General features: G+C 41.4%; 1 protein-coding gene across 3 annotated transcripts in view; it reads right to left on the bottom strand.

Moving 5' to 3' along the window:
• Positions 1–27,749, bottom strand: part of ITPK1 (inositol-tetrakisphosphate 1-kinase) — a 141,550-nt gene that overhangs the window by 56,996 nt on the left and 56,805 nt on the right. For all 3 annotated transcript variants that reach the window (XM_064423532.1, XM_064423531.1, XM_064423530.1), the window contains exons 4-5: positions 15,321–15,446; positions 7,431–7,548 (exon numbers count right to left, since the gene is read on the bottom strand). In XM_064423532.1, the coding sequence (XP_064279602.1) occupies positions 7,431–7,548; positions 15,321–15,446 (244 nt within the window). The remainder of the gene's footprint in view (positions 1–7,430; positions 7,549–15,320; positions 15,447–27,749) is intronic.

Raw genomic sequence — 27,749 nt, 5'->3', positions numbered from 1 at the left:
CATTTACACATCAGAAAAACAAAATATCAGCACTTTCCAAGCACTACTGTAAACAGGGTATCCCAAACAGAGAGAAAAGCAAGATGTTAGCAGTGTAGTGTATCAAATGACAATGACAAGTACATGACCTTGTGTAGGAAGACTATCAAGCAACTGACCATAGAGGTTTAGTTCCATTCAGTCATAAACTCTTCAAGAAATTCATACCATTTCAAGTGCCTCTCATCTACCTTTACGCTTTCAGCCCCATCCACTCTAATTTCTGAAAGCCATTTGGAAAATTCATGAGACAGACCAAATTACTGACGTCAAGAACATAAATGCACTCAAGCTTTCATGATTTTCTTTACTGATACACTCAGCAGGAACAGTTGCACAAAGCCAGCAGATAAGTGAAATGGGAGCCAATTTCAGAGGGGATGTTAGTGGCCCTAGTGGTAAAGGAAAGCATCCTCCCAGGCAGTGTTACCATCAGCTGATTCCATACAACCTTGATAAAGCCTTAAGGTCCTGCTGGACTCTGCATGAGGAGAGATTCTAATCTCACCAGGCTTACCACATGTTGGCTAGATACTTACCTGAGAAAATGTATGCTAATTTTCTTGTCCACACCAGAAAAAACTGCTTCTTCAGCAGCAAAAGTGACATAAACACATTACGGCAGAACTGGAGTAATATTCCATCAGCCAAACCCTGCTTTCCAACTCAGATGAAAGGTCCTATTTTTCAAGACTTATTTCTTGACCTTTGATCTTGTGACAATATGAGTAGAAACACCCTGAAAAGCCACTTACTGCAAAAAGTATTCCCAGTTAAGCTTTACATCTATACTTTGAGCAATTTATCTTTCAATACTCCTTCATTACTTTTTCTAGCACCCAGATACTTGGGAAATTTGGATGTCAGCCAAGGAAATTTCTGCTCAAGAGGATCAAAATAACTTGAAACACAACCATTCTGCAATTTAAAGCATCTAGTTTATTCAGTGAAGACTTCATCATGACAAGAAGAATCCCTGCTCCTGTTTTCCTAATTTTAGAGAGACAATAATCCTCAAGCATTAATCAGTGTTCTGTTCATAAAATCAAAACTGGAGATGTCTTAGGAATGCCCTATGACCATAGAGTGCAGTCATGGCTTATTTTTTTACCCCATAAAATGCAGATGCAGTCAATGTTCAGATCCACCCAAGCCCTTAACACAAAATTCATAGAAGCTGTCACTTAAATAGACATAAACCTTTTCACTTTTGCAGCTTTATCAAGTAGAAAAATGCTTTGAAATTATGCATGTAGATGTAAACAAAAGTTTTCAACACTGGTATGTAATAAATGGATAAAAGGGCTACCTTGTATCTTTTCTGATTCAGATAAGCAAAAGGGAATGAAAGTGGGGTGCAGATTCCTCATATCTGGTCAAAAAAGCACATGAGAGTTAAAGAGTGCATCCAAAAATAACATCTGAACTTTACAGGCAGGCTTATTTTGAAAGCTCAGTGGCCATTAAGACTACTAGGATCCAAAATGAAGATTGTTTGTTGGTTCAAGGAGCTCTGACTGGCACACTGTGAGACAAAACAATAAAAATGTTTTCTGTATTATTCTCTGGGCTTTGTGCCTGCTGGCCTGCAGAGTCACTTGAACAGCCCCAAGCTGATGGATCTCAGGAGGCCAGTGGCAGCAGGCTGGCTGACTGCCACTCCTGGCTGGGAGAACAGGGACTGTGCCCATCACAGCCACAGATACCCCCAGCTCCCTCCTACCTATGCTGGGACCGAGATCACAGCTCAGAATAATGAAAATCTGAAGGGGGAGAGGAGAAGCAGGAAGTGAATGGAGAGTCTGTTCATATTTTCTGATAATGAAATGGCTAACTTTCAACAGTCTTACCCAGGAAAATCCTTTTGTAAACTGCTTTAACAATAGCAAGACATGGTACAAGACAGAAGATTCCAGGTTTCTTTTGGGGCTTCCCACTTTCCTTTCCTGCCACCTCTCTCAGGACAGGATTAGTCCTTTGGAAGCAGCTGTCTAGTTTAAATTTCAAAGCCAGGGCTTGTTATCATAACATCAACATGCTGATGTCTCTTTGTTATCCTGCTCCTGGATGAATGAATGTGCTTTTATGAGAAAGATGGCAGGTGACACTTCCCTGGGGCAAATATCCCAGTGTGCTTCCAGTTTCACAGAGCAGGACCCAGGTCTACCTAGTGCTGGCAGCTGGGTACAGGGACTGCCACATGCAACAGTGCTGTGAGCTGAGGAACTTTGGAGAAACTGTTTACAGCCACAGAGAGTATCAATTCCATTCCAACTCCTTCCTTCCATACGGGTGTACTGGTTTTCAGACAGAAATTAAAATCCAGTGAGTGAACATACACCACACATTTTGAGTGAGCTAATAAGACATCTATCTACCAGTGTTCTTGGTGGAAGGGGAGCACACAATCAACAAGGCAGGGTTCTGCACCCAAAAACTGGTGTGGTTATTTACAGTAGCTGACATATGCCCTCTAACTAAAGATACCTTACTTATATGTCCCTACATAAAGAAGTGAGTGCCAGATGGGTGATTAAGAGGCATTAAAGTGAAAAGAAAAATCTTTCTTTTTTTAAATCAATTTCATAGGAGCTTCAAATAAAAATAAGAGGTGTCTGAAATTGACCTGTGTGACTATTCTTCTCTCCCCTCTGACCAAAACAGCTCTGAAAAGTAGGTCACAGCAAAAAGAGGCTACAGTTTCAAAAGGTGAATGCCTAAAGCTATGTATATACAGCTATTTTCATGCGCTTTTAACTGGGTGGCCTGATTTTGAGAAGTTCTAAGTATGCACTGCTCCAGCAATGTACACGCTCCATAATGTCCAAAAAACCCAGCCCAGACTATCTGCTTTGGTGTTGAATTGCAGATGCAATTTTCTACTCAGCAACAGGGGCACACTTTCTGTTAGAACAATACTTCCACAGCTTGCTTGGCACAGAGACTTGCTGTATGGGAGTAGTGTTTGCATACCTGGAGAAGAGTTTCTGCCCAAAACAATGTGGCACCTTGGCAGGCAGACGAGTGTCAGGATGCAGGGGTGTGACATTCCATGTCCAAAATCACACAGCAAGGCAGAAACAGCACCAAGCAGAAAACCCCAAGCCCCAGCCCAACTCATTTCATCATACTGAGCTTGCCTCCTAGTAACAAAAGACACATGCAGCTGTGAGAGGAGTATTTCTAAGACAGACAGAATCTGATAAAAAGAAATCCAGGGAATAGAGAAGGATGCTGTGATATGTTCTGTAATATCCCCCAAAATGAGAAAGAAGCACGTACAGCAGCAACTGCATCTCATATAATAGAAAACAATCAAACAAAAATAATTTTGATTACATGCCAGGATGGAAATATTGAAGCTGAAGGGCTGTATACTGTTTTGAGTGTCCTGAGGAAATAGCTCCCATACTTCAAAGACAACTGCTAGGAAGAAAGAAATTAAGGAGTTGCAGCTTGGCTCATGCAGGAGTTCTCTTTTTCTAGGAGAGCTCCAGTCTCCAAAGACTATTGTTCGTATAAATCTTAGATTTATAGCTAAATTTAAGAACAACAAAATTTTAAAACAGTGGAAGAAAAAGCCAGAAGCAAGTGGTTAAACAAATGAACTTCAGGGTCTGCAAGTTCAAATGTTATCAGAGAAACCAGTAAGTCACTTGAGACAGAAGAGGAAGCTGAGCAGCAGCTGGGAACACTAACTAGATAGCACACTGACTGAGTAGCATGTTTACTTCACTTTTTGGTTAAGTTCCTTCAGTTTGGATTATTACTTGTAAGATACGTAAGGAATTTCAAAAGCTTTCAATCTTTAAACAAAAAATGTAATATGAAAAGCTTAGTTAGTGCCCAGTCACAGTGATCATCCATTGCCATCTCAAGCATCATTTTAAATGTCAGATTTTGAATTTCAAACCTGAAGGATCACAACTTTTCAACACGCATAAAAAAAATTTAGTTATTTTCATTAGGTTGGAGCTTTAAAAAGACTGACACAGTTCCAACCATACAATACCCTGTTAAAAATGCAATTTTTACTAAATAATGCTCCTAATCTTTCACCAAACATCACTGAAACTGATCAAGAGCACTTTTATGTAAGAAGCAATTCTTCAGAGATAAGTAAACAAAGCAATACAACTGCTGAGAGAACAACTGTGACACCAAAAACATCTATTCAGTGATTCATTTCAACATACACCTGGCGGCTACACAGGAGACTTGCTAGAATGCAACCTTTATTTTTTCAAATCTTTTTTAAAAAAGATTCAGAAGCACAGGTTGCAGAATAACTAGCTCTTTTAGAGCTTGAACTCAAAATAACAGAGACCAGGAAAAAGAGGAAGTCACAGCTCCAGCCAGACTATTGATTCCAAAATAGAATCCATTAAAATCAATGTTAAAATATTTCTTACAGCTATTTTTTTTCCTAGAAGAGAGTCCTCCTTCCTTCCAAGGAGATATCACTGTCTATACCAAATAAAGCAACAGTCCCTGCAAATCACCTCAGCACTGCTAGGAGCATGCTAGCACACCAGGTTCAAGATACATCCTGAAGCAGGTTGCTCAGAGAGGTTATGCAGTCTCCATCTGTGGAGAAACACAAAAACCCTGGTCATGGACCTGAGAAACCTGCTTTAGAGACCTCGCTTTGATCTTGGACTGTATATTCTCAAGAGGCCTTTTCCAACTTCAGTGATTAGGAAGTCTGTGAACCTTCTATTTCCACAAGGAGTGAGTGGTTGCTGTGTCAGACTAGGACATGGAAAGCCCTGGTTGAACGCCAGGCTTTTCCTCACACCACTGGTACAACTCCCAGTTACCGGCTCTCCTCCACCTCAGTTTCTTTAGCAGCCACAGACTGGCAGCAGACAGGGAGTGCCTCAGCCACAAAGTGTCTCAGCAACCATTCTCAGGAGGCTGGATCAAAGTTCTTATCACTCAGACACTTGACTCCACGAAGAGCAGGATACAGGACTTCCAGAAAGCCTAACAATGTCCATGCACCCAGTCTAGACACTTCAAACAGGGATTCCCTTTTTGAGGAAGCATAGAGAATTCTCTGTCAAAAGGACAGTGACTTCGACATCTGAAAAATAATTAGAGTTAAAACAAACTGTTTATAGACCGTGAGGCCCTACTGCTGCAGAATGCAGTCACATCAACAGAGCACATGGTCACCCTCTCTTTAACCTAATTGGTGCAAATCTTTAGTTATACAGTTGTCGTAAGGTCTACAGGGTTAAAATAAAGTGTAAACTGAGGATCATAAATAAAGACTATACTTCATTTTAGTTACTTAAAAACATAATTGAAGTAGAGGCAATAATCACTGAAATCCAAAACTGATCTGTAAATAAAAACTGAATTTTCTTTTGAAATACTTTGAATAGCAGAAGGCTTCTCCTTACCTATAAAACTCAACTCTCCCAAGTTTACAACACTCTAGAAAGAGACAATCCCTTGCACTGAACTTAACCCATCACATTAATTTTGTATCCTGTGATAAAAAAAGGCTCTCTAGTTACAGCTAAAGACTAGGATATTATTTTCTTAGTAGTTACTTCCATAATGAAATTCCAGAACAGTAAAGATGTGGCTCCTACGAGTACATGCTATTCACAGATGTATTACTTCTTGTTTGGGTTTTCTAAGTGCTCGTGGCCTTGGGATATGAAATGGTAGCTGCAACAAAGAAAACATAACTTAGCAGGTGAAAACAAGGAAGGGGAGAAAAACCTAGAGTGATGTAACTTTTCTCTTACTGCAGATCATTTTGTGCAGGAATACAGAGGCTGATCTACTTAGGCCAGAACAAGAAGTTAGACAATTATTCATGTCTCCTGAGATTTCCCTTGCTAAATGCAGAGTTGGTTCAAGGTCTTGGTCATCATATTTCTGATTATGAGACAGAAATAAGACTGGGGAGGAAAGTGCTAGGGGGAGGGGAAATAATGGTTACCAAACACTGCAGCAGCCAGTGACAATAGCTTATGGCATTCCTTACTTCATTCCTCAACTTTATTAACAGTTTCTTTTTGAATTGTCAGTTTTACCTGAATACAAATTTCCTTTTTCTTTTTCCTCCTTAAGGACTTATTTCTTTTTCTCATCAGTTTGACCAAAGCAGGCTGAAATATGCGGAAGACAAACTACTTGCAAAAACTGGATGCTCTCCCAAACACATTGTTCTCATAGGGATAGTACTGATAGAACAATAGTACTGATAGCAATGTAAGAAAAAAAAGAACAAAACCAAACTCTACTGAATCTCTCTGCTGTTAGAACAAAATCCCAATCACTCCCTCAGAGCACAGGTTTCCCTCAGCACCTTTCTCCCACTCACAAACAGCAGTAGCCACTCCAAAACAAAACATTCTAAACTAATTGAGGATTTTCTCCCTAAGAGATTCCAAAAGACAAGAAGGAGTGCTGTTAATTATTAATCTTATTTCTACATAAGAATGGTGCCAGTGGGGTCAGGCAGGTTATATGCAAATAATATGTCCATAAATCCACAACTATAAAAATTGCTGAGCTTCTTACCTGCCCATCAAGATAGTGATAACACAATGTCAATGGTATTTCCAATAACATCCCATTAGAACATAGTTCAGAAATGCAATTTCCCCCCGTTACAGTCATCTAACATATTAAAGAGATACTTCAGAGCTATTCTAGATTTAAATTCAAAAGCCAATAAATGTTTCAAGAACATTACATTAGCAGAAGTAAAAAGGGAATGAAAGACTAACTTAACCCAACAGCTGCAGTGGTTAAAATGAGAAGGTAACAGAACTATTCAGGTTGAAAAGGCATGACTCCTAACATGGAATACAACTCAAATCATACCGATTAAGGGCAATAGTTTATGTCAGGTAACAAGCCAGCACCAGACATGCATTTATGTTCCTCCCAGCAATTAGTTTGTGCGATAGTACTTCTCAAAGACTTTAGCTCTATTTACACTTTCATTTCTTTTGATCCTGTACAAAATAATTTTTTCTTCTTCTCCCTAAATTTCGGCCTTCAGGATTCTTACTACAAGCTGCTGAGTTTGTACAGTCATTTCAATTTACCAGCACACTACAGGAAGACAATGTTTTGCACAAGATTCCTGAGAGTGCTCACTGTGGTAAATATGCTCCCCATTAAATCCACATCATATTTTTAATCAGTTACAAACCTCCTTTGTGTATATGGAAAAAGAACAGCACAGGATTCCAGAGGGCAATCCTGTGATACAGGAATGCTTCAGTGTTTGTGCTCCCATGGAGAGACAATGCAAGGGGCACAAAACCACCACTTCAAACTTCACATCCAGCCTCCAGAAGGAAGCTGCTTTCTTCTCTAGTCACAAAAATAGCCTCCAGGGAGCACAGATATTGGCCTACCTTGCATGTATGCCTCTATTCGCCGAATTAGCTCATAAGACTTGGATCGATCCAGAAGTGTACGAATAGCCGGGAGAGGGTCGAGGATAATGGTTTCTGGATGAGCATCAATGTACTCCTGCAAAACAGTATAGAGGAAAAAATGGCGTTAGGTTGGCTAAAGAGTGTAGAAAAATAATGAGAAGAGAAAATAATGGGGAAGAGTACATATAATGCTAAAAGTCCAGCTTCTCTTCAAGGGGAGCCAAATGGACTTTGGCAACGCAGAAAGTCTCCAGACAGTCAAAACACTGACACTTGAAACAAACACAAATGTGACAGCTAACTGGTTTAGATGGCAAATTCCTCCTCTAGACTCTATCAGTAGCAAAACCTGTGCTGCAAGCACATTAGCTCACAAGAGAGCCAGTGGCAAAGTGCCATAGTAAGAACTGAGAGCAGGACCGAGAAAAGCCATTAGGAGAAGAAAGATGGCACACAGCTATCTTGGGGTCAGCCTTTAATTCAATTACTGCATCACAACTATCTGAACTAGGCTCAGAAATACATCTGTGTTCTTTTATGTTGTTTTTATTGCTGTCTTCTAGCTGGTCTGAACACAGTGTTAAGGGCTGAATGATAAGGGCTGAAATTTTTTTTGGCAGAGCTGAAGAGATTGCTACTTCACTGAATCTTCATTGCTTGCTACTTCTCTATGCTCATACTCTCCTTTTCTGACCACAAGAACAAAGTAAAGTTAATGACCTCACGGATCTTAATCTTGGGAAATCGATTCCCTGTTCACTGAGGTCATGAGTGCACTACTGCATCTTGGCCAGGAACACAGACACAGTTGCCAGGTATTGGCCCTGCAAACCCAACAAAACTTCCTTCTGTTTCTTAGAAGCTGAATTCCTTCATCATTGCCCCAACCTGGCTCCAGAAAGTCAGTGGGAAACACGCATCCATCTTACTCTGCTCAAAATCAGACAAATATGTCCAAAGTTAGCATCTCTGTTTCACCCAACTTCCCACAGCCATCCTAATGTTTCCATTAACTTCTTTAAATGCATTCATGCAAAAGCTCCTACAATTAATAGACTTCCATGAAGTTCTACTTTATTTAAGTTGATTTCTTCAAAGAAGAAAACATACTACAAAAGGTACTTCAGAGTATTATAGGATGGCCTCAGGAGATGCACTTTGCTGGAGAGAAAAGAATGGCGTAATCTATTCCCAGAAAGTGATTTCACTCCAGATACTATTGGGATGCAGACTTCTCCACCCCAGCACTGGGAAACTGCTGCTTCCTGGTGACTACATAGTCTGAACTGATGGCTGCTGAAAGGAGATTATTCATTTGAGGCTAAGAGGATCCAGCACTGGGGTCTAATGAACCTACTGCATCACCTACAAGACACAAGCAGCTTTCCTTCACAGGGCACGAGGCACCCCTCAGTATTTAGTAATTCCTGCAGAACACAAAGAATGAATTCCCCAAAGATACGTTCAACCTTGTTGCCTCATGGGAAAAGTAAGGGACAGCCTTTCATACAGCTGGTTTCAAGACTGTCAGACCCTTTTTTATCCAGGCAGTACAGCCTGGATAAAAAGCCTCATCAGCTCAGTGGAGCAGAAGTGGGATTCGTTTCCATCCACTAAACCCCAGAACATACAGTTTTCATGAGTCTTCTGCCCCTAGTACTTCCGGAGTCTAAAGCAGAGCAATCAGCTTTCAAATACAAATGAGATTTTGATTCATTTTAGAGCTAGAGTATTTTATTACCTAATGCCTCTTAAACACCCACACATGTCTATGTGTATGTGCCCTTTTATGCAGCACCTAAAACACACCCTGTGGAGCTAGCATGATCCAGTGATTAGGGCATCAGCTTGAACTTGCTGATAGTGAAACTGTGCTTGAGTATCTCAACATCTCCAGAGTGTAACAAGGCACTTTTAGTCCCCCCATTTAAAAGACAGGGAGTTACCACACTGTGTGTCTTTCCCAGCACACTGAGACAAGGAGCTCCTTACAGACAGCCCATACCCTGATGGGGCAGGAGGCAAGCACAGCACCCAGACTGAACATGTCACAGCTCTGAAAGGTGGCCTCAGCAGAGCTCCAACAGCAAGCACTTCTGATGTGTGTATGAGTTCTTGAGTTCTTCCTTTTACACTGTGGTGACCACCCGTCTGCCTCGACCAGCTTCTGGTTCCACCTTGACTTCAAGCTCCCTGGACTTCCATCCTGGCCCAGCCCCTACTCTGCATTTACTGATCCTTCTCCTCACACATACATTCCTCCTGCCTGTGGACTTCATTGCCTTTACTGCCCTCTCAGGATGGAATTATTTTTACATCTCTTAGCTCCTTGTGTACCTTCCTGATGCTCACCTCAGCATTGAGAACTATCCTCGCTTCCCCAGGACTCATGCATTCTACTTGTTAATTTGGCTCATGTTACTCTAAGTATTTCCAGAAGGAGTCTGGCTTTTTTATGCTTTCTGTAAGGGAACCTCATAGTGCTTTATTTCTAGTTGAAATAGTCCTAAACCGTATTTAAATATCATCCAAGCACTAAGCTTGCCACAGCATAACAAAGTTTACCAGGAATAAGGCACAATCTCAAGGCCATTCTGCACCAGTCAACATGTCAAGAGAAACAAGCATCTAAGCAGACTTTCCAGTGACTTATTTCTCATCCTGTTGCCTTAAGGAGACTCCAAAAAGCTCAGTAAAGTAAACTTGAAATAACTGATGAAGATGCGGGAGATGGAAGCTGTTTTCCATAAACCATTTAGAGTCTGGAGAACATTAACAAATTAATGTTAAGAAGAACTGCACTGAATACAAGGCAACAGACCCTTCAAACACACAACAAAGGCTTTTGAGCTTTGAGCAGATTAGCTTTCTTTACAAAACAAGGAAAATTTTCAGCATTAAATCTATGTCAGGTACTATCCTCCAACTCTTCTCCATTTCCAGGCCTAGGAACTTGGACAGCCAGAAAGCACAGGAATGGCAAAACTCAGAGCAGTGAAGATCTGTGTCATCTAAGGAAAGACCTCAAACTTGAAGTGTCTCCTAGAGCCCATCTGGGGACAGGCCACACATCTCTCCTTTTAACTGAATCCAGAAACTGCCTCTTTTCAAAGAAACTCTCAATGCAGAACAAGGTCAGCATATTTATATGTATCCTTTCTGTTTGAACACAGCTAGAGATTAACTGCTGAAGCTGTGCAGAGGTTTCCAGCTTCCCCTTGGGCCTTAAGGCTGCCAGCACTTTCCCAGTCTCCCACACCTCTCACCAGTACATGACCAACACATGCAAAAGAAAGTTTCAATACCCATGCACAGAAAACTACTTTAAATAAGTAATTAAAAGATCTGAACCTTACACCAATTGTCTATAACAGGAAATTACAATAAATAAAGTCAATTTTGTTAGTTTCACAGGAACAATTATGGTAGCTGATGTGAAACCTTTCATAAACTCTGATTCTTTACTAGAAACTGCTGCACACATCATGTACTACAAACACACTCAGTTTTCAAAGCCATATACTTTGTCTGGAAGGCAGGAACTGTGGTAGTTTGGTTTTCTTTCTTACCAAGAAGGCAGAAGTGTAGCACCACTAAGTGACCTGTGAAGATCACTTAAGAGACTGGAGAACTCTTCATGTAGCCTAAGTAACAGCACTCTTCCCACGGCACAGAGAGGCTCCACTACCAGAAATACAGATCTGCATAAACATGCAGGGTTTCTGCCTAATTATTTTGAAAGCAGACGAGCTACTATAGACATGAACTTGAAGCAATTGAAGAAGGAAAAGAGAAACACTGAAGCCAAGAGAGTACAGCCGTACTCTCTTCAGTACAGCACACTTTCAACTTTGAACCTTCCAAGTCTTCTCTCGTCCTTCCTGCAAAACAACTCTGCTTTCTGCTTTGGTGGATCTTCTGAAGTCTGATATCCAACAGCAGAGTCCAACCACCCAGGCAACAATGTGGAAAACATTTAGGCTTTCCAACAATAGATTGAAATGGCTCTGTCCTTGGGCTGCAGTTCAGCCTGACCCAGTCAACATCTATATTTTCCTCTTTCTAATCTTTAACATAATAAAAGCAAACAAGAACAAACAAGGAATTTTAGCAGATCCTCCTTTGTTTGTATTCCAGGCCTGGTGTTAAGTCATGCTTTGTACCAGCCCCATTACTGGCAGAAGGCCAGCAATGGAACTTGAAATCAGAAAGAGACAAATATTTCATGTTCCCTATTAAACACTCTGGACATAATCCAGCAATTAAAAAAATACTTTCCTTGAGAAGGCTGTGTATAAATGAGAATAGAGCTGCTTGTCATTTTACCCAAAAAGGTAGCTAATGATTTTTTTTTATATTTTAACAGAAAGTTGATACAGTATCTACTGCAAATAATAGGTCATTAGATGATAAGAGACTCACTGATTCATTGACTTGCTTTAATTACTAAGTAATAAAACTTATATAATGTTTTGTTTAATATTAAACAAAGTTCCATAAAAATATTCCAAAAGAAACCAAGCAAGGAAAAGAAACAATAATGCCATTTGGATTTGTGTTTTGCCACATACAGAAACATGACAATGACTGCTTGTAAAAACATGTCAACATTTTCCAAGGGAGAAAGAGATGTAAACACAAGCTTGTCTAAAGCGCTTGCATCATATTTAGATTTAAAAGCTCTTTTTTGTTGTCTTAGGCTGGGATGGTTTCTTTTCAAAGAAAAGATTTTGTCGTCCTAGGCTGTTATGGTCTCTTTTCCAAAAGGAAAGATGAAGGTGTATTGGGTCTTCAATAGATGCTCACCTCAAAACTGTTTGTTTCTAAATCTAAAAGAGATTTCTGCAGCGGTTAGGAGGAATGAGGAATGTGGCAAGGGGAAGGGAGAACTGATCTCCTCTGTTACATTTCTATTCTCTGTATATCTCAAAGAAACTTTCTGAGTATTCAACTGCCCTGTGTAGCTTTCAGAAATCCTTTGCTCCTTCATCTTGCAAATCCTACCAACAGGAAGCTATCCTAACCCCTAGCACATTAATTATAGATTTTTAGTTAATTTTGCTGTTTACGAGGTTCTTCCCATAATTTAAGACACCATTATTTTTCAAATGTATAAAACACAGGTACTGGCCTGTGAATTCAGGTGTAAATAGACCATTTCAATTTTGTATTGACTTGTCCCGCCAATTAGAAAAGAATGACTAAGACATAATAGTTTCCTTTGGTTTTTTGCTTGCCTCTTCTCAGCTGAGAAGTCCCCTACCTCCTTCCATTCCAAAATATCTCCCTCATTTTCCTTCCTCTTAGACCCAAGCCCTTCTAAGAAAGCTTCTCAATCAAGATTAGAAGAATCCATCCTGGACAGCTCCAGAGTGGAAGAGTCAACAGTTGAAGGGCAGTAGGGAGGAAACATTTTAAATTTTCATCAACCTCATAGCAAAAGACTAGGCATAAAATCTGTGTCTGATCTGGTTTTTTAAGTAGGCTAATGCAAAGAGAACCTGCTCAGAAAAAGCTTTGAAAGACAAATTAATAACACTATTGATTTTCCATCACTTGAGCCATCATTTTGAATGCAAGATGAAGCTGCAATGAATGAAGCTACTCAAGCTATGACAGGGAGCTGCTCAGAGAGCATTTTGCTCTAATGAAAGCCTAACAAAGATTCCCCAAAGTCTTACATGAGCCAAAACATACTCAATTTTCAGAGCTATATACTTTGTCTAGAAGGCAGGAACTGGGGTAGTTGGTTTTCTTCCTTACCAAGAAGGCAGGAACTGTAGCACCAGTAAGTGAACGGCACCCTGGGGACTCTGCCTCTTCACCTGACCTCCCTCCATGTACTTCTGGTCAAGAAGGAACCACTGAGGACAATAACCAATTTTCACAGTTAACTAATTACCTGTGTTCAATCACACCAGCCCTGGGTTAAAGTGAGTAGGGAGGGAGACTGACCATCATCTCTACAAATAATCGTCATCCCCCAAAATAAGGATTTAAGTGTCCTAAAAAGCAAATAACAGTATTTCTCCACTTTTCATCTCATGCACTGTACTAGGTGCTGCATGCAGTCTTTGTTTTGGCTTTGGATGAGATCACCAGCCACTCATCACTGATTTTCAGTGCAGTGGAGAACAGTTGAACTCACCAGCATTCTCCTGGGAAACTGTGGTCCATACCACATCCAGCTAGCACAAAGACCTCAGAAAGCTCAGCCCTAAAGGTCTTCTGGAGCTAAAAATGCCACTGTCAACAGGCAACTGCTCCATACCATTTTCGTTCTTCTGTAATTTTTTTCCCAAGGCAATTGAAAACAGTCAGAAAATGGCATGCCAAGAGGCTTCCTGTTCTATCAGCATTCTCTGCCAGACCCTACAAGGGCTCATCACAGACTCCAGAGAGCAGGGACACAGAGTCATGTAAACATGAAGCCAGTTTCCTCTTCAGGTCTTTGCAGATTAGATGGTCAAGGCCTCTATAACATAGATCTGAAAAAAAGTTATTCTTTAAAAGGTCATAAATGTAGTCTGGCAGATCATTCCTCCTCCTGTGGTCAAGGATCTCTTGCTCTCTGCTTCCTGGAAGACTGCTTTATGGAGCCAACAGTAAGACTGCTGCCAGGTATCATCTTGCTGTCACATTTATATTCAATAGCAGGGAAAAAAGCATAATGAATTTTGCACTGTTTGGTCTGGTTAAGATCATCACAACTTTTTCAGTCAACTTAATCAACAATAAGGGAACCACACTATTTCCACTTGTGTGTAGGTGCCAGAAATACCACAGTGCTTATATAACACCTCACTCATACAAACAGCTTTCTTGCAAGGGGTTATTTTTCATTTTCTAAGCTGCTCATTGATTTTTAGTTTTAAGAACCCAAAACAACAACCCTATATCACACACTTTATACAAAAGTACTCTTACAATTTCTTTTTCTTATGGAATATGCTTCTCTTAATTTCTAGTGATTTTTAATATCTTAAAAATACAGAACAGATGGAGACAGGCAGCGGTTTGCAGATGGTTTCTGCCCTGTATGCAAAACTACATGAGAGTACACTCTAAAAACACATTTTGGCAGATTGACATTTGACATTCAACACAGAAAGGCCTGTGCTCTGCATCACTGGTCCTTGGTTATGTGTTTTACTACTGTGAGAGCTTCCTGCATACCAGTGATGTGGCACAGCTCAGTCTTCTGCAGAAGCAAAACCTTAAGTCCTTACTTTATTGGAGAGAGGATATCATTCAGATGTCTGCTCACAGAGGCCTACCCTGTATCTCATCCTCTACCTTCCAAAATAAAAAAGTTTGGAAGGCACTGGGAGAGAATCTTTTATGACACTTTTTCTTGGGGAAAACAGTTCTCTGTACCACTGCATCCTACATATTTCTGACCTTCAACGTAAACTTGAGGGAAAAAAAGTAATATAACAGGATTTTCAGCACTAGAGGACAGAGTCACAGTAATCTTGATGTTGCAGAAATTAGCATTCCAGGAACTGGGAAGACTTGACAGAACTAGACTAAACTAATTCAGTGGCTTCTGTCATGGAGGGATGCACATAAAGTGATCTGCAAACACATGTTCCTCATTGTGAGCAGCACTAATACTCTTGAAATGACATAAGAACATTTGGTGGGAAACCAGTTCTAACTAACCACACTGATACAAAGCAAAACCTTCCCAAGGTTCAAGTCCATTTTAAACTGACAAAACCACTTTTGCTGGGCTATCAGCAGCAAGTCAGCAGTGTGCCAGACAACTCTTTTCATCAAACCCCTACGAACTGCACTGTAATCAGACTGAATTTGCTGCACCAGAATCATCATCCTGCTTGAAATGCAGAAAGAACCACTTACCTGGAACCTGTGAACCAACTCCAGTGACTGGCTGTCATTCTGGTCTGCTTCAAGGATTACATCTGTCAGTTTATGTATGATCACATCCAAAGGACCCTGATCTTCAATGGGTTTGGTGAGGTCAAGCTAAAGAACCAGAGAGAAACGTGTTATTAATATATGGGGGATCCAAGCTCCTGTTCCTGCCACCATCCAAGGTGCTGCTGCCACACAGATGACATTTACTTTACACAGTGCCTTTGTTTCGGTATGTTATCCAAATCCCTGAGATTTTACACATCATTGAAGGTTAGAAAACTTTACTCAGATGCTTATTTCTCAGCAGTGTAACTCTAATTTCATGAAAAACAGTGAAGTCATCAGCAAGTACCCTCTATCCAAACATCTCCCTGTGCTTCTCCACCCTAAACCAACACATGGCTCTTCAGCTCAGTTTCCTGGTATGTTCACACAGCTTCCTGGTACATTCACATACATGCAAAAGGAATGAGCTAACAAGGATTAGCACCACTAATGAAAGGAAGCTCTGCTGTGCCCACTGGGATTGCACAAAACAGCACCCGGGACAGGAATAAAGGTAACAGAAAAGCAAGTGAGTCAGGATCTGTGGAAATTCATTTGCTACTGAGACAGCTGGTAAGGAGGGGTGCACCTCCCAGACAACTCCCAATAGCAGACTTTGGCAGTTAGCTGGGTAGGAGACAAAGATTTGGGGTGAGGTGTGCAGAAAGTCTGCTCCAGACAGCACAGGAAGGCATGAAAACAGTGGCAACATGTTAGAGGGCTTAGTCCTAGTACCAAAACAGGGTTCAAGGGCAGAGGAACCACCTGCACTGGAAAAACATTGATGAAACATCAGTGCTAAGAAGCTCACTGGACCTCTATGAGATGCATGCAAGGATCCTAAGAGCTAGCCAGTGTTATTGTGAGGGCTTGGATTTATCAGGATATAAATCAAAACTAGATTGGTTGATTATGGAGATTACAACTAAATCAGGCAAAAAAATCTACCACAAGGGCAGTCTGGTTACAGCAGAGTTCCACAAAGGTGGCAGGATCTCCATTTGTCAAGATTTTTAATACCTGACTGGGCAAAGCCCTAAGCAACTTAGACTAGATTTAATGCCAAATCTGCTTTGATGAAGATGATGTATTGCAGACCCCTAAGATGCTCACGGAACTTGATAATCCATGAAGCTACTCACCAGATTTAACATTAGTTCAGTGTCAGTGCCACACCTGGCTCATGTTCTAGCCAACACATCAGGCTGCTCACAGCACAAAAAGCTGTGAGAGCCAATTCATCCAGTTGTGAGACCTACTGCATCAATGACAACTTAACCTTGTAAAGCCAAATCAGGAACATCTTTGAGAGGAAAGATGGATGTGTGCTCACTAAAGTTAGCATCTGATTTTACCTGCATGAACCTTTCTACTGCTGCTTTCTTTTTTATTCAACTCAGGTGAAGAAGGGTGTGAGAGGCACAGGAGGGAGAGGAGTACTGGGCTGCTGCTGCTGCTGTCTTCTGTCTCATTAGCTTGAGTTTTGTCCTAATAAATTTTCCACCCTACAGAAATGGCCCTGCTTTGAATTAAGGAGTGAGTAGAGAAGGTAAAGGTATTAGAGAAGGTAAAGCTATAAGACAGGATCAAACCAAGAAAACTAAACCAGCAGAGATCTATCAGCCTTATATTAGTTTGCTAGTTGTTAATGTAATCAATCCACGGAGCTGAATTACTTTTCTTGTGTAGGCACTCTTATCTGGGCCAGGCTTCCCTGAGCACAATAACTGAAGGTACCTATGACACAAAAGCAAGTTGAAAGCCAATTCCTCCCTCAGAGACCACCGTTGCTTGCCCATTACTATATGCTCCTACTAACAGTTATGGGTTGGGGCCCTTTGAAGTCCTTATGCAGATTCCAATACAACTGGCAAACACAGTGTGTGTCTCTCTTCCAAGGAGACAAACAGAGGCACTGCTCACAGGTGGGCAGCCACTCCCTACAAGCCACGAGACCAGCAGGACAGACTTGGTGTGGATGCTCAGGGATGGGTAAACTGTGGTCAGGTGAGGCAGTCCACAGAAAGTCTGGCTGTCTTGACATATTTTCACTCTCACAAGTAGTGCAGCACAAAGGCTGGGGGACAGCCTAAGAATCTGCAAAATGAAGGGAACTGCAGCTTGGCTAAAGAACACAGAAGGAGATAATTAACTTCTTCAACCAAGTTCCAGAAAAATCAGTTAATATCCTTAAAAGAAATCTCAGATGGCTATACTGCTGCTTCTGATTTTTTTCCATCTGCCTATCACATCTGGAAGGAAACAGCAAAACAAAGGGTCCATTTAACTAGGTCAGAAAGTTCATGGTTGCCAAGGTACAAAATTCTGAATTAATCCATTTTCAGGACTTGCAGTTTGAAAAGCAGTAAGAAGCAAGTAAGCATTTGAGATTGGTTACCCCTCCACATTCTTCCTGAACTTTCAGCTCAATCTGCACAGAAACATTCAGAAAACAAGAAAACAGTCCTCCCTTTCAGCCTTGACCCAAGAATAGAAGTAAGCCTTCAAGGCAAATCCAGGCATTTCCAGCACAGTGTTTTCCACAAGCATAAGGCATCTGGGCAAGATAACTTCTTCACAACAGTTGTGCCAGCTAAACACAACAGGTATACTTTGAGAACACAACTAAATGCACATACTTTGCACCCTGGAAAGCATTAAAAGTCTTCCCCCAACACTGTTTTGCTTCCCCCTCACCAGTAAAGCAATGTGAGAAACGACAGCATGATAAAGCAGCTTCTCGGGAAGGAAGTTCAGTGACCACTTCAATTGCCTCAAAAAGGACAGCAGGTACATTTTAGCCACAAAAACCTTCAAAATTTGATCCAGTATTTTGTGGATTGGAGGATCAAACCATTTGCAAGAATAAGTTCTCTGTGTTTAGAGCCATGCTGTAGAAAGCAAATATTCCTGGGCTGTGTGGAATTTGGAAGAGATCCACCTTCCTTTTATGCACTAAGAAAAAAAAAGTAAAAGTAGAAGGAAAAAAAGGATTTAAGAAGGTAAAAAGAAGCCTTTTCAAAGTGGAGTATCAGAGCCCAAAATAAGTCAATAGAAGTAAAGTGCAAAATTTCTGATGGCCCTCTGCTGAGACAAACACTGATTCATTGTTTGTCATCAGCTGGAATTTGAGCCCTCCTACTTCCCTCCCCTTTCAGCATCTCTTTCTCTCTGAATGATCTCTGCATTTAACATGGTCACCCAAAGGTTTGTTATTGCAAAGAACCTACACCATAGCAACAGAAGTGAGAGAAAAGATTTATCAGCAACAGCTTGAAAAACCAGAGATATATCTATGCTGCCTTTTCTTCTGTGAGGTAGGCTTTAGCCTGCAGCATACTCTGCTTGCCCTTCTTTATGTTAAAAAACCAATCCCAACCAGGTATTGGTTTCATGGCATTGTCACTTATCACCAAAACCCAGCAAAACTCAGGTGCATGACATGGAAGAGAATATCAATGCTGTACACAGGAAATATACAAGGCTTATATTTGACATGGATGGGTGCACTGTCTCTGGGTAAAATACTGCCTGGATGGCCAGGCCCAGAGAGTGGTGGTGAATGGAGTTAAATCCAGCGGGCAACTGGTCGCCCCTGGTGTTCAGCAGGGCTCAGTACTGGTGCCAGGGCTGTTCAGTGTCATTACAATGATCTGGACATGGGCATCAAGTGAACCTTTAGTGAGTTTGTAATTCAAACCAAGCTGGGCAGAGGTGTTGGTCTGCTGGAGGCCAGGAAGGCTCTGCAGGGGGAGCTGGACAGGCTGGATCCATGAGCTGAGACCCAACTGTACGAGGTCTGCAAAGGTCAGGTGTCAGCTCCTGCACTGGGGTCACTCACAACAACCTCCAGGCTGGGGCAGAGGGGCTGGAAAGCTGCCTGGTGGAAAAGACCTGGGGTGCCATCTGACAGCAGCTGAACATGAGCCAGCAGTGACCAGGTGGCCAAGAAGGCCAATGCCATCCTGGCCTGTGTCAGCAGTAATGTGGTCAGCAGGACCAGGGCAGGGATTGCCCCCTGTACCCAGCACTGGTGAGGCCACACCTCAAGTCCTGTGTTCAGTTCTGGGCCCATCATGATAAGAAAGTCATTGAGGTGTTGAAACATTTCCAGAGAATGGCAACAGAGCTGGGGAAAGGTCCAGAACATGGTTCTCATGAGGAGTGGCTGAGGGGGTGTTTAGCCTAGAGAAAAGGAAGCTAAGAAGGGACCATATTGCTCTCAGCTACCTGAAAGGGGGCTGTAGCCAGTGGGTAGTTGGTCTGTTCTCCCTAGTAGCAAGTGATCAGACATGGGAAAATGTCCTAAAATTGCACTAGGGGATATTTAGATTGGGTATTAAGAAAAATTTCTTCACTGAAAGAAGTCAATCATTAGAACAGGTTACCCCAGGAAGTGCCAGAGTCACCATCCCTGGAGGTGTGTAAAAGACATGTAAATGTGGCACTTGGGAATCTGGTTTATTGGTGGACTTGGCAGTGCTGGGTTAACAGCTGGACTTGATCCAACCTAAATGATTATATGTTTCTGTATGCCTTTCCTGGTATTTCAAATCCATATATGGAAGAAACCAACCAGTAGATAAATGCTCTTATCATAGCTGGCAGCAGCCAGCCTGCCCACCTTTTAATAGAAGGATGAGCTGAAAGTTATAAAACACTCCAAGCTTAGAAATGACAGTCTCTCCCACAGGCTTCCCAGAGAATCCACTGGAGAGCAAGTTACAGGCACGCAGAGCTCTGTCTCTGCCTTCCTCTCCCCCTGTCCTCCAGGAACACACAGCCAGCACATTATCCAAATCATTATAGAGAAGGGCAAAAAATGTTTATTTCCATTAAGCATAATTTGTTTAAAGTTTTGGGGTTGTTTTTCTCCAGAACCCTGGCAATCCATCTGTATTGCAGGGACAGGGTGAGTGCCTGGCAGAGTGCCATGGCTCTCCACTGGTCCCAACTGCAATCCCACACAAATGCATTTCTGGAAGCTGTGTTTAAAAATAAAACTATGTCCAAGTGGAGAAAATCTGGATTTGTTCACTCAGGGGAAAAAAACCAAGCCAAAGAACTACAAATGCTGGATTTAAGGAAAAGAAATATAATTTATAATAAAGATTAAAAATAGTTGTGTATTTTTTGTTTTATTCAGTGTTTCCAGTCCATGGTATAATCAGCTGTATTTCAGAATCCGCCTGATTAGGATTTGTGACTTTGAATTTTTTTTTTAAAGCTCTTCTTCCAAAATAGTTTTTGGATTAGCATTCATATGAAATGAAGTTTTAATACCAACCTGTTCTTTTATCTGAACCAGAGAGTAATGTCCACTGCTATATCCCTGAGCAATGTAGACTCTACATTTCTATTAATCCTCGCTTTTATCTTATTATATTTTCATTAAAAATAAGGACCCATACAGCTACTCTTCAAACATTTTGCTCCCATTCTCCAACCCATTAGCAAACTCCACTCACCAGGATGCTGCTCTAAGTTCTTGTTATATTTTCATTTGATGTGCTGCTAGGACAGGAGTGTTCCAGGATGAGCATCCTTAGAACAGGAGTGCACACCCCTTCACAGCAGCCTGTCATGCTGCAGGTAGAAAATGTTCATGAAACTTTCAGCCAAAGGAGGTAACTGGAGGCAGAAGGTAAAACAGAAATCTAAGCCTTCTCAATAGGCAGTTAGCACCAAATCATCAGACATTAACTCAAGTGCTACAAAACTTAATAAAATGCCACAGAAGGGAAAGAATCCAACTTTCTGGTTGGTTCAACTCTGCTACACATTTCACCAATCACAGACCAAAAGTCCCTTTGTGATAATCTAACCACCCCCCTCCCTGTGAACTGGACATACAACTTCAGCCTGACCTGACTTCTTTGCTCCTTAATTCCTGAGACTGTATACAGAATTTTCTAAACGAATCTATTGTATTCTGCTATTCAAATAATCAACTAAGGCTATACTGATTCCAAGACATGTGGTGTTTACTTCAATCTTATTTCAGCTTCTTCAACTCCACTGCATTAAAACCTTCAGGATTTTATCCCTCATCTTCCATGAGGAATAGCCCTTCTATCTCCTGGGGCTATTTTCTACCCTGTATTTTCATCACATACATTTATATCAAAAGCTTTGTAAAATAAAGCTTTTCAAATTCTTCTCCCAGCCCCAGTGTTTACCTGTGCTATGCTTCAATGCTGAGCAAGTCATAATGAAAAAAAAAAGTCACAAGCTCAGATGAGAAAGCCAAGTCTTCAGAAAGCTGAACCCAGACAGATGATCTATTGGTGGACACTGTTTTCTCCCAAAAAACTCAAAGAAAGCATCTAAAATTATCTTAAGCACTTTGGAGAGGGAAGGGAGGCAGCAAAAATCAATAATGTCAAGTTTGCTCGTTCACCCCACTGTAAAAACGAAACCAAAACACAGATGATATTCTAACTACCGATGAGAATGTGCTTACTTTTGAAAGAAAGTGGGAAAATTTCCTAAAAGAAATCAGGAAAACAGTTGTGCATGTCCATCCATACTTGTAAGACCTACCTGTTCACAGCAACAGAACAGAATGGCAAAGAAACCTGACTGCTCTTGGGACAAACCAAGGGAAATCCATGAGAACAAATAAGACCAGCACATGTTTCTTTCATTAATTAGATCCTTTAGGAGCAGTCCACTCCTGTCCTGTCCGTTCAGGGGCTGTACACTCAAAAAAGCAGCTGTCAGGTCTGTGCAGCACAAAACTGACATAAATTACTCCCCTGCCAAAGCATGGAAGGTAACAAAGTATGTATCACTAAACATTTCCTCAGGAGGAAAGACATTATGCTACCTGGGCATTTTCAGCGGCATACAGGCTCCCATAGTTCCTAAAATACCTATGTATTGTAAATAAATAAATATTTGTATATTTAGGAGATTTTCTCCTCATCTCTCTGAGGAAAAAAAAGTTATCTGGGCTTTCATCACGCCCAGATAGTGCAAAAGTATTCAGCACTTGCTGCTGCTGCTAATGGGGCCAAAGGATACCAAAGGAGAACATAAACTCCCTCAGGCAACAAACACCAGCTCTGTCTCATTGCAAAGTGCAAACAGGGACCTGACCATCAAAGGCTGTAAAGAAAGAGCAAAAAGTACACCGAGAGGTGCTGGTTTGTCTCTCCACGCCCCCCCTGCCCAGCATTAACCTGCACATCCTGTTGCAGCAGCGGCAATCCGAGAAAGGAAATCCGCTGTGGTGAGGAGACCTCCCCCTCTCACTGAGGAGAGGAGAGGGCACCGCAGCAGCACCAGGAACAGCCACCCCCTCACACGGGAACTCTTCCCCAGGCAGGAAGGAAACACCTGGAAAACACCCCCCACCTTCCTCCTGGTCCTTCTGAAATCATGGAAGTTGAAGGCTGACCAAAGAGCTTACCCATCTACCACTGCAGGACACTAGAGGTTATCTGCTGGTCTTCTGCCCAGCTTGGTTTAATAAACCACCAAAGGAGAAGGAAAGCATGTCCCACACTGTGATAGGTCATGCAGACTCTCAGGCAAGTATCAGTGACATCCCAGGCATTAAGACATGCCTAAAGGTGAGGAGCAGCATAACATAGCTTATGAAGCTGGGTTTCCATTTTCCCAAGTATGGAAACTTTAACACCAGAGAAGATTCTGGGTCTAACAGATTATTTCTTTGTGTCCTCTTGCATTCTTGTGTTTACTTTGCATTCTGCTGGGCACAAGTTGCCAGAGAGTATGTGTGAGCTGCACATTTTCAGGAGTTGCACACAGCTGCTCTCCTGGAAGCTTGGCACCATGTCTCAAACATCTGGGAAGTTCTCACTTCTACCTGTATTCTAAATTAAATGGAGGAAAAGGAAGCTCATAGGGGGTTTTTACACTACATATACTAACATACACAGACACCATTTATGGATCACTTCCCCAGCTACTACACAAACTGACTAGTTCTTGTACATTCAAGGCTTGTCCCCAAGTAATGCAATCCCCCAGGACCTCGGTGAGCACCTCCTCCCCACAGCCTCCTCTGCCCCCTCCCACAAAAGCAAAGAGTGACCAGCACTGCTTCTGCCTGCGCAGTAACACTGGGATAAGTTACTGCACCCCAGTTACTCAAACCTCTCCCACTGCTCCCCTCACTTCCCTCCTTACTCCTCTGACCCTGGTATAGAGGGTCAGTGGTATATTTCCACCTAGAACCATTCCCCTGTTAACACTAAGTTTTGTCCCTTCACTTCTTTAAAAGCACATGTTTAGGCTATGGCTAAAGTTCTTTCAGCCTTTCTATTTTACCCAGGACTGCAACATTGTTACTAGAACTTTGTTTTAGACTTAGAGCCCAACACACACACAAAAATAAATTCCAGCAATTAAAGTTTAACAGCTTGGTTTATGTCCTGTACAATACCTTGGCAGTTGCAGAAAGTTCTTTGCAGAACTTGCCAAGATGTGGGAATGGCTGTTTCTGAGCATGATATTAAACTGAGAGCTCATGTCCCATTAGGTTTGGACTACAGTGAGCAGGTGTTTGTAGGCAAGTGGTTAAGCAGCTCAGTCTTGTGCTCAGAGATGGTTTGAAAGGCAATTGCTGATTTTCAGCAATGCAGAAGAAATAATCAATGCTACCCAAATCCAGAAAAGCCTCTTGCCAAGGGTGTCTCCTGAGGTCACCAAGGCTCCTGTGGATTAAGAAGGGCAGCAGAACAAATCCACAGATTAGCAGAGGAGAAAAGTTGAACAGAAAATGTGTGACATGGGAGGATTAGTGCTCCGAAGAATGAAAGCAAATTACAGAAAAACAAGAACACAGGAGAATGACCATTCAGCATAACCTGCCTTGCTTCACTTCCTGGAACTGTCAAAAAGGCAATGTTCAGAGCACCAGATTAAAATGCTATAGAGGAAATCTCAGTAGTGGAAGGTATGGGAAAATTACTATGTGGTTCACAGAATCTCTGGCTCACTTTTGGAATGGGCAAATCAGACCCAGAAACCCTTCTTTTTATTTCACCCGGCAGAATTGTAATGGTTTTTTGAGTGAGCTGGGTCAGCTGTAGCCCAGTTATTGAACTGACAGCTCAATCAACCCTGCAGGAGAGCAGACAGCAGAAGAGGAGTGGAATGGAATCACTGTCCATGGAGAACACTCCAGCTAATCTAGAATACAGAAACTGTGCAGCACTACAGCCAGTACAGCCCAGGTAAGCAGAAGGAGGGTCACAAGAGTGGTGAACCTTTACTTCTGTAAAGTTTTCAACTTTAATTATATCACCATACATGGCATCAAAACATCCAGACCTTACAGTACTACAAATACTTTTGGGTTTTGAATAACTACTGGATACAGAGAATGTTAAGATGAAGGAAGCATATTCTGAAAGTTTCTCTTGAAGTCACATAAACATGGACTGCCTAACTTCCTTCCTTTTGATCATGGGATTAGGTAAGTAGAAAAGCTGGTACGTAAGAAACATCCCCCAGAAAGCCTGGCTACTACCCTTTATCCTAAGGGCTGACAAAGCTCAGCTCTGGACTTACACCACACAGATCAGGCTCAGCTTTTGGATAATTCCTCAGCAGCACCTGTCAAACATCAAGAGCAGCCAGAGCTCCTGTGTGTGCAGCTGTACTGCCCATGAAATTGCCAATGTCTCTGCTGTAATTCTGCCTTCAACAAAGCTTCCCATCTGGCACAGCCAGGCTGCCAGAACCCTCTCCATTTCTGTTAGCTACTGGCCCCCAGAGAGCTGTATTTCTAGGTGCATTTCCCTTTCTCAAGAGACTCTGGATCAGGCCAAATTGTAAGTAAATGTACGTAGCACCCAAAGAACATTTAAACCAGCCTGCTCATCACTTTGCTGAATGTATCTCTTTATTGCTCTTTATTGTGTACTAGGAAATTTACATACGTGTGGAGGGAGCAATAGCTGTCTAAGTAGAAAGTTTTTATGCTCTTTATTCACCCCTGCCTAAACTAATTAGGATCCCTTCTGAAAAACAAACCAAAATTGAAATATATTTCTCTTAAAAAAAATCCTCCTTCATCCAAACACCACTGGATAGCTATCAATGCTTGTGCAACTGCAAATGATAGAGGAGGAAGAGGAGGGAGAAGTACATTGGAATAAGACGGGGAAGAAACACAAAAGCTTTAGAAGACTTAGCCTAAAGGGAAAATAAAAACAAATAAGGTTGCTCTTAAACACAAAGAAGGCCATGCTTAGGCTGACCTATATCATATCCCCATGCTGCATGAGCAGAAATCAGAAGAGAGATCATGAAGGGATTGAAGAGACTGTGGCATTCCCTGCCATTCTGTTCCAGCAAGTATTATTTATGGCAGAATGAAGCTGCCTTTCAATTACAAAGCATTACTTCAGCTTGAAACCACTGCTCCCAGTGAGACAACATGAAGAAACCATCCCTTCCAAGGGTGAATTTAAAGGCATTTGAAATGGTCTGAAATGAACACAGCTGCAAAGGTGAAACAGCTCATCATCTCTCAAATGGAGGAAGAAGGGCATAGGTGGAGATGACAATCATCCCTCACTGGTGCTGCTCTGCTAGAAGGTATCTGAGAAAGGAGCAGAAAGTCAGGAGAAGGTGGCTGGGACACAGGCAAGGCTCTAACTGGAGCCCCAGTGGGTCTGACTCATTGCATCAGCAAATACCCTGGCACAGAGATAGTAATCAATAGCTAATGGCCAAAAGTTTGTTTTGTAACAACTAAAAACAGATTTGCTTTTTACTTTCTACCATGTCTGATAAAGTCTTCACCAGTGGTCCATGGCTCAGCCACAAACCAGATATTTTTCCCACTCAGGTGAACAGTCTTTCAATGCAGCACCTGCCCAACACAAATGGAGACCAATAGCCCAGGCAGAACATTTTAAGTAAAATTCCTTTAAAATGAGAATGATAAAAGGCCTTGCTTTTACTGTGCTGAGATTGTCTGACAATCCTCCTGAGGTTATAGCCCAGCTATTCTGAAGCAGGAAAACTAACATAAAATTTAGTAATACAAAGAATACTCCATCAAGCTGTGTTAGTTTAAATTACAGGATAAAATGGTATACAATTCAGGCAGATTTATGACTTCAGGATGGCAAATGTATAAAGAAAGTAATTAGTAAAGACTGCTGAGTTGTGAAAAGCTCCAGGATAATAAAGGATGCTTAGCATTTTTTGTCAGCATGCCAGAGTGAAACACATTTTGGGAATACTCAAAAAAGAAGAAAAATTGGGATTTCCATGTAACAAGCAGAGGGCTAATAACAAAGGTAATGTAGAAATAGCCTCAAATTTTACACAAAAGTTTGGCTTCAGCTTTCAACAAGAATAAAGAGGCTGGCCATGGGGGCAAGGTAAGTTGGTGAACAGAGATGGATACAGATACATCTATGGTACCAGCAGCCAAAGCCAGAACTCATGGAATTAAATTCACAGGAGTCAATAACTACAATAATTTCAGGCTTCTTCCTGCAGTCAGAGAGAAATGAATAAACACCCTGACATTTCAAATTCATTTAGCCTGTCTTACTTTCATGTTCTAGAATAAGAGGAATCACAGCTGAAATATGCCTGATCAGGAGCCCGGTGAAGTGGCACAAATGTCAGATGATCTTCAGAGTTTAATGTACTGAGGTGAAGGGAAACTGTCTCTCCCATACTGTATACTTAAAAAACAAAACAAAACAAAACAAAACAAAACAAAAAAAAAAACACACAAAACCCAAAACACCACCCCTCCTCCCATGTCTAGAAAACAAAATTAAAATTCAATTAAACAAAACATGACATAGGAGATCAGAAAATGGTGATACAAGGGTTCTGAATAATTGTATCCTTTACACAGTGCTTTCAAATAATAAAAAAAAAAAAAGAGGCAATTATAACAGGAAAAGAGAAGAGGGGAAAAAAAGATGGCTATTTACTATTTATCTGACCTAGCAGTATAACAGCATTTCAGTACATTTGAAGATGCAGAAAAATAATCAGCTCTTCAGGCGTAAATAAAAAAGGTAGTAAAAAGTGCCATGAACCTTAAAAAGACAGACCACACCCATCTAATTGGCTGTATGACCACTGATTCTCTAGACAGAGAAAATGCAGCAAAACATTTTCTTTTTCTTTTTCTTTCTTTTTTTTAATTTCTCAGTAAAGCATGCAGGCAGGTGGAACTGGAAAAAGACAGGACCTGTAGAAGCACAGGGAGGCGAATGAAGGGTTAAATAAAAGAGAAGCTGACAATAGCTTGCATGCTGAAAGCAGCACTGGGTAAACGGAGAGGCTGTGCTAGTGGCATTCCTCAGGCACTGGTTTTCTGATCATTTTATTTAATATCTTCATTAGTGGTCTTAG

This window comes from Passer domesticus, chromosome 6 (genome assembly GCF_036417665.1).
Source record: "Passer domesticus isolate bPasDom1 chromosome 6, bPasDom1.hap1, whole genome shotgun sequence".
Classification (NCBI taxonomy): domain Eukaryota; kingdom Metazoa; phylum Chordata; class Aves; order Passeriformes; family Passeridae; genus Passer; species Passer domesticus.
The sequence above is the reverse complement of the archived record's forward strand: the minus strand, read 5'-3'. Positions and strand labels throughout refer to the sequence as shown.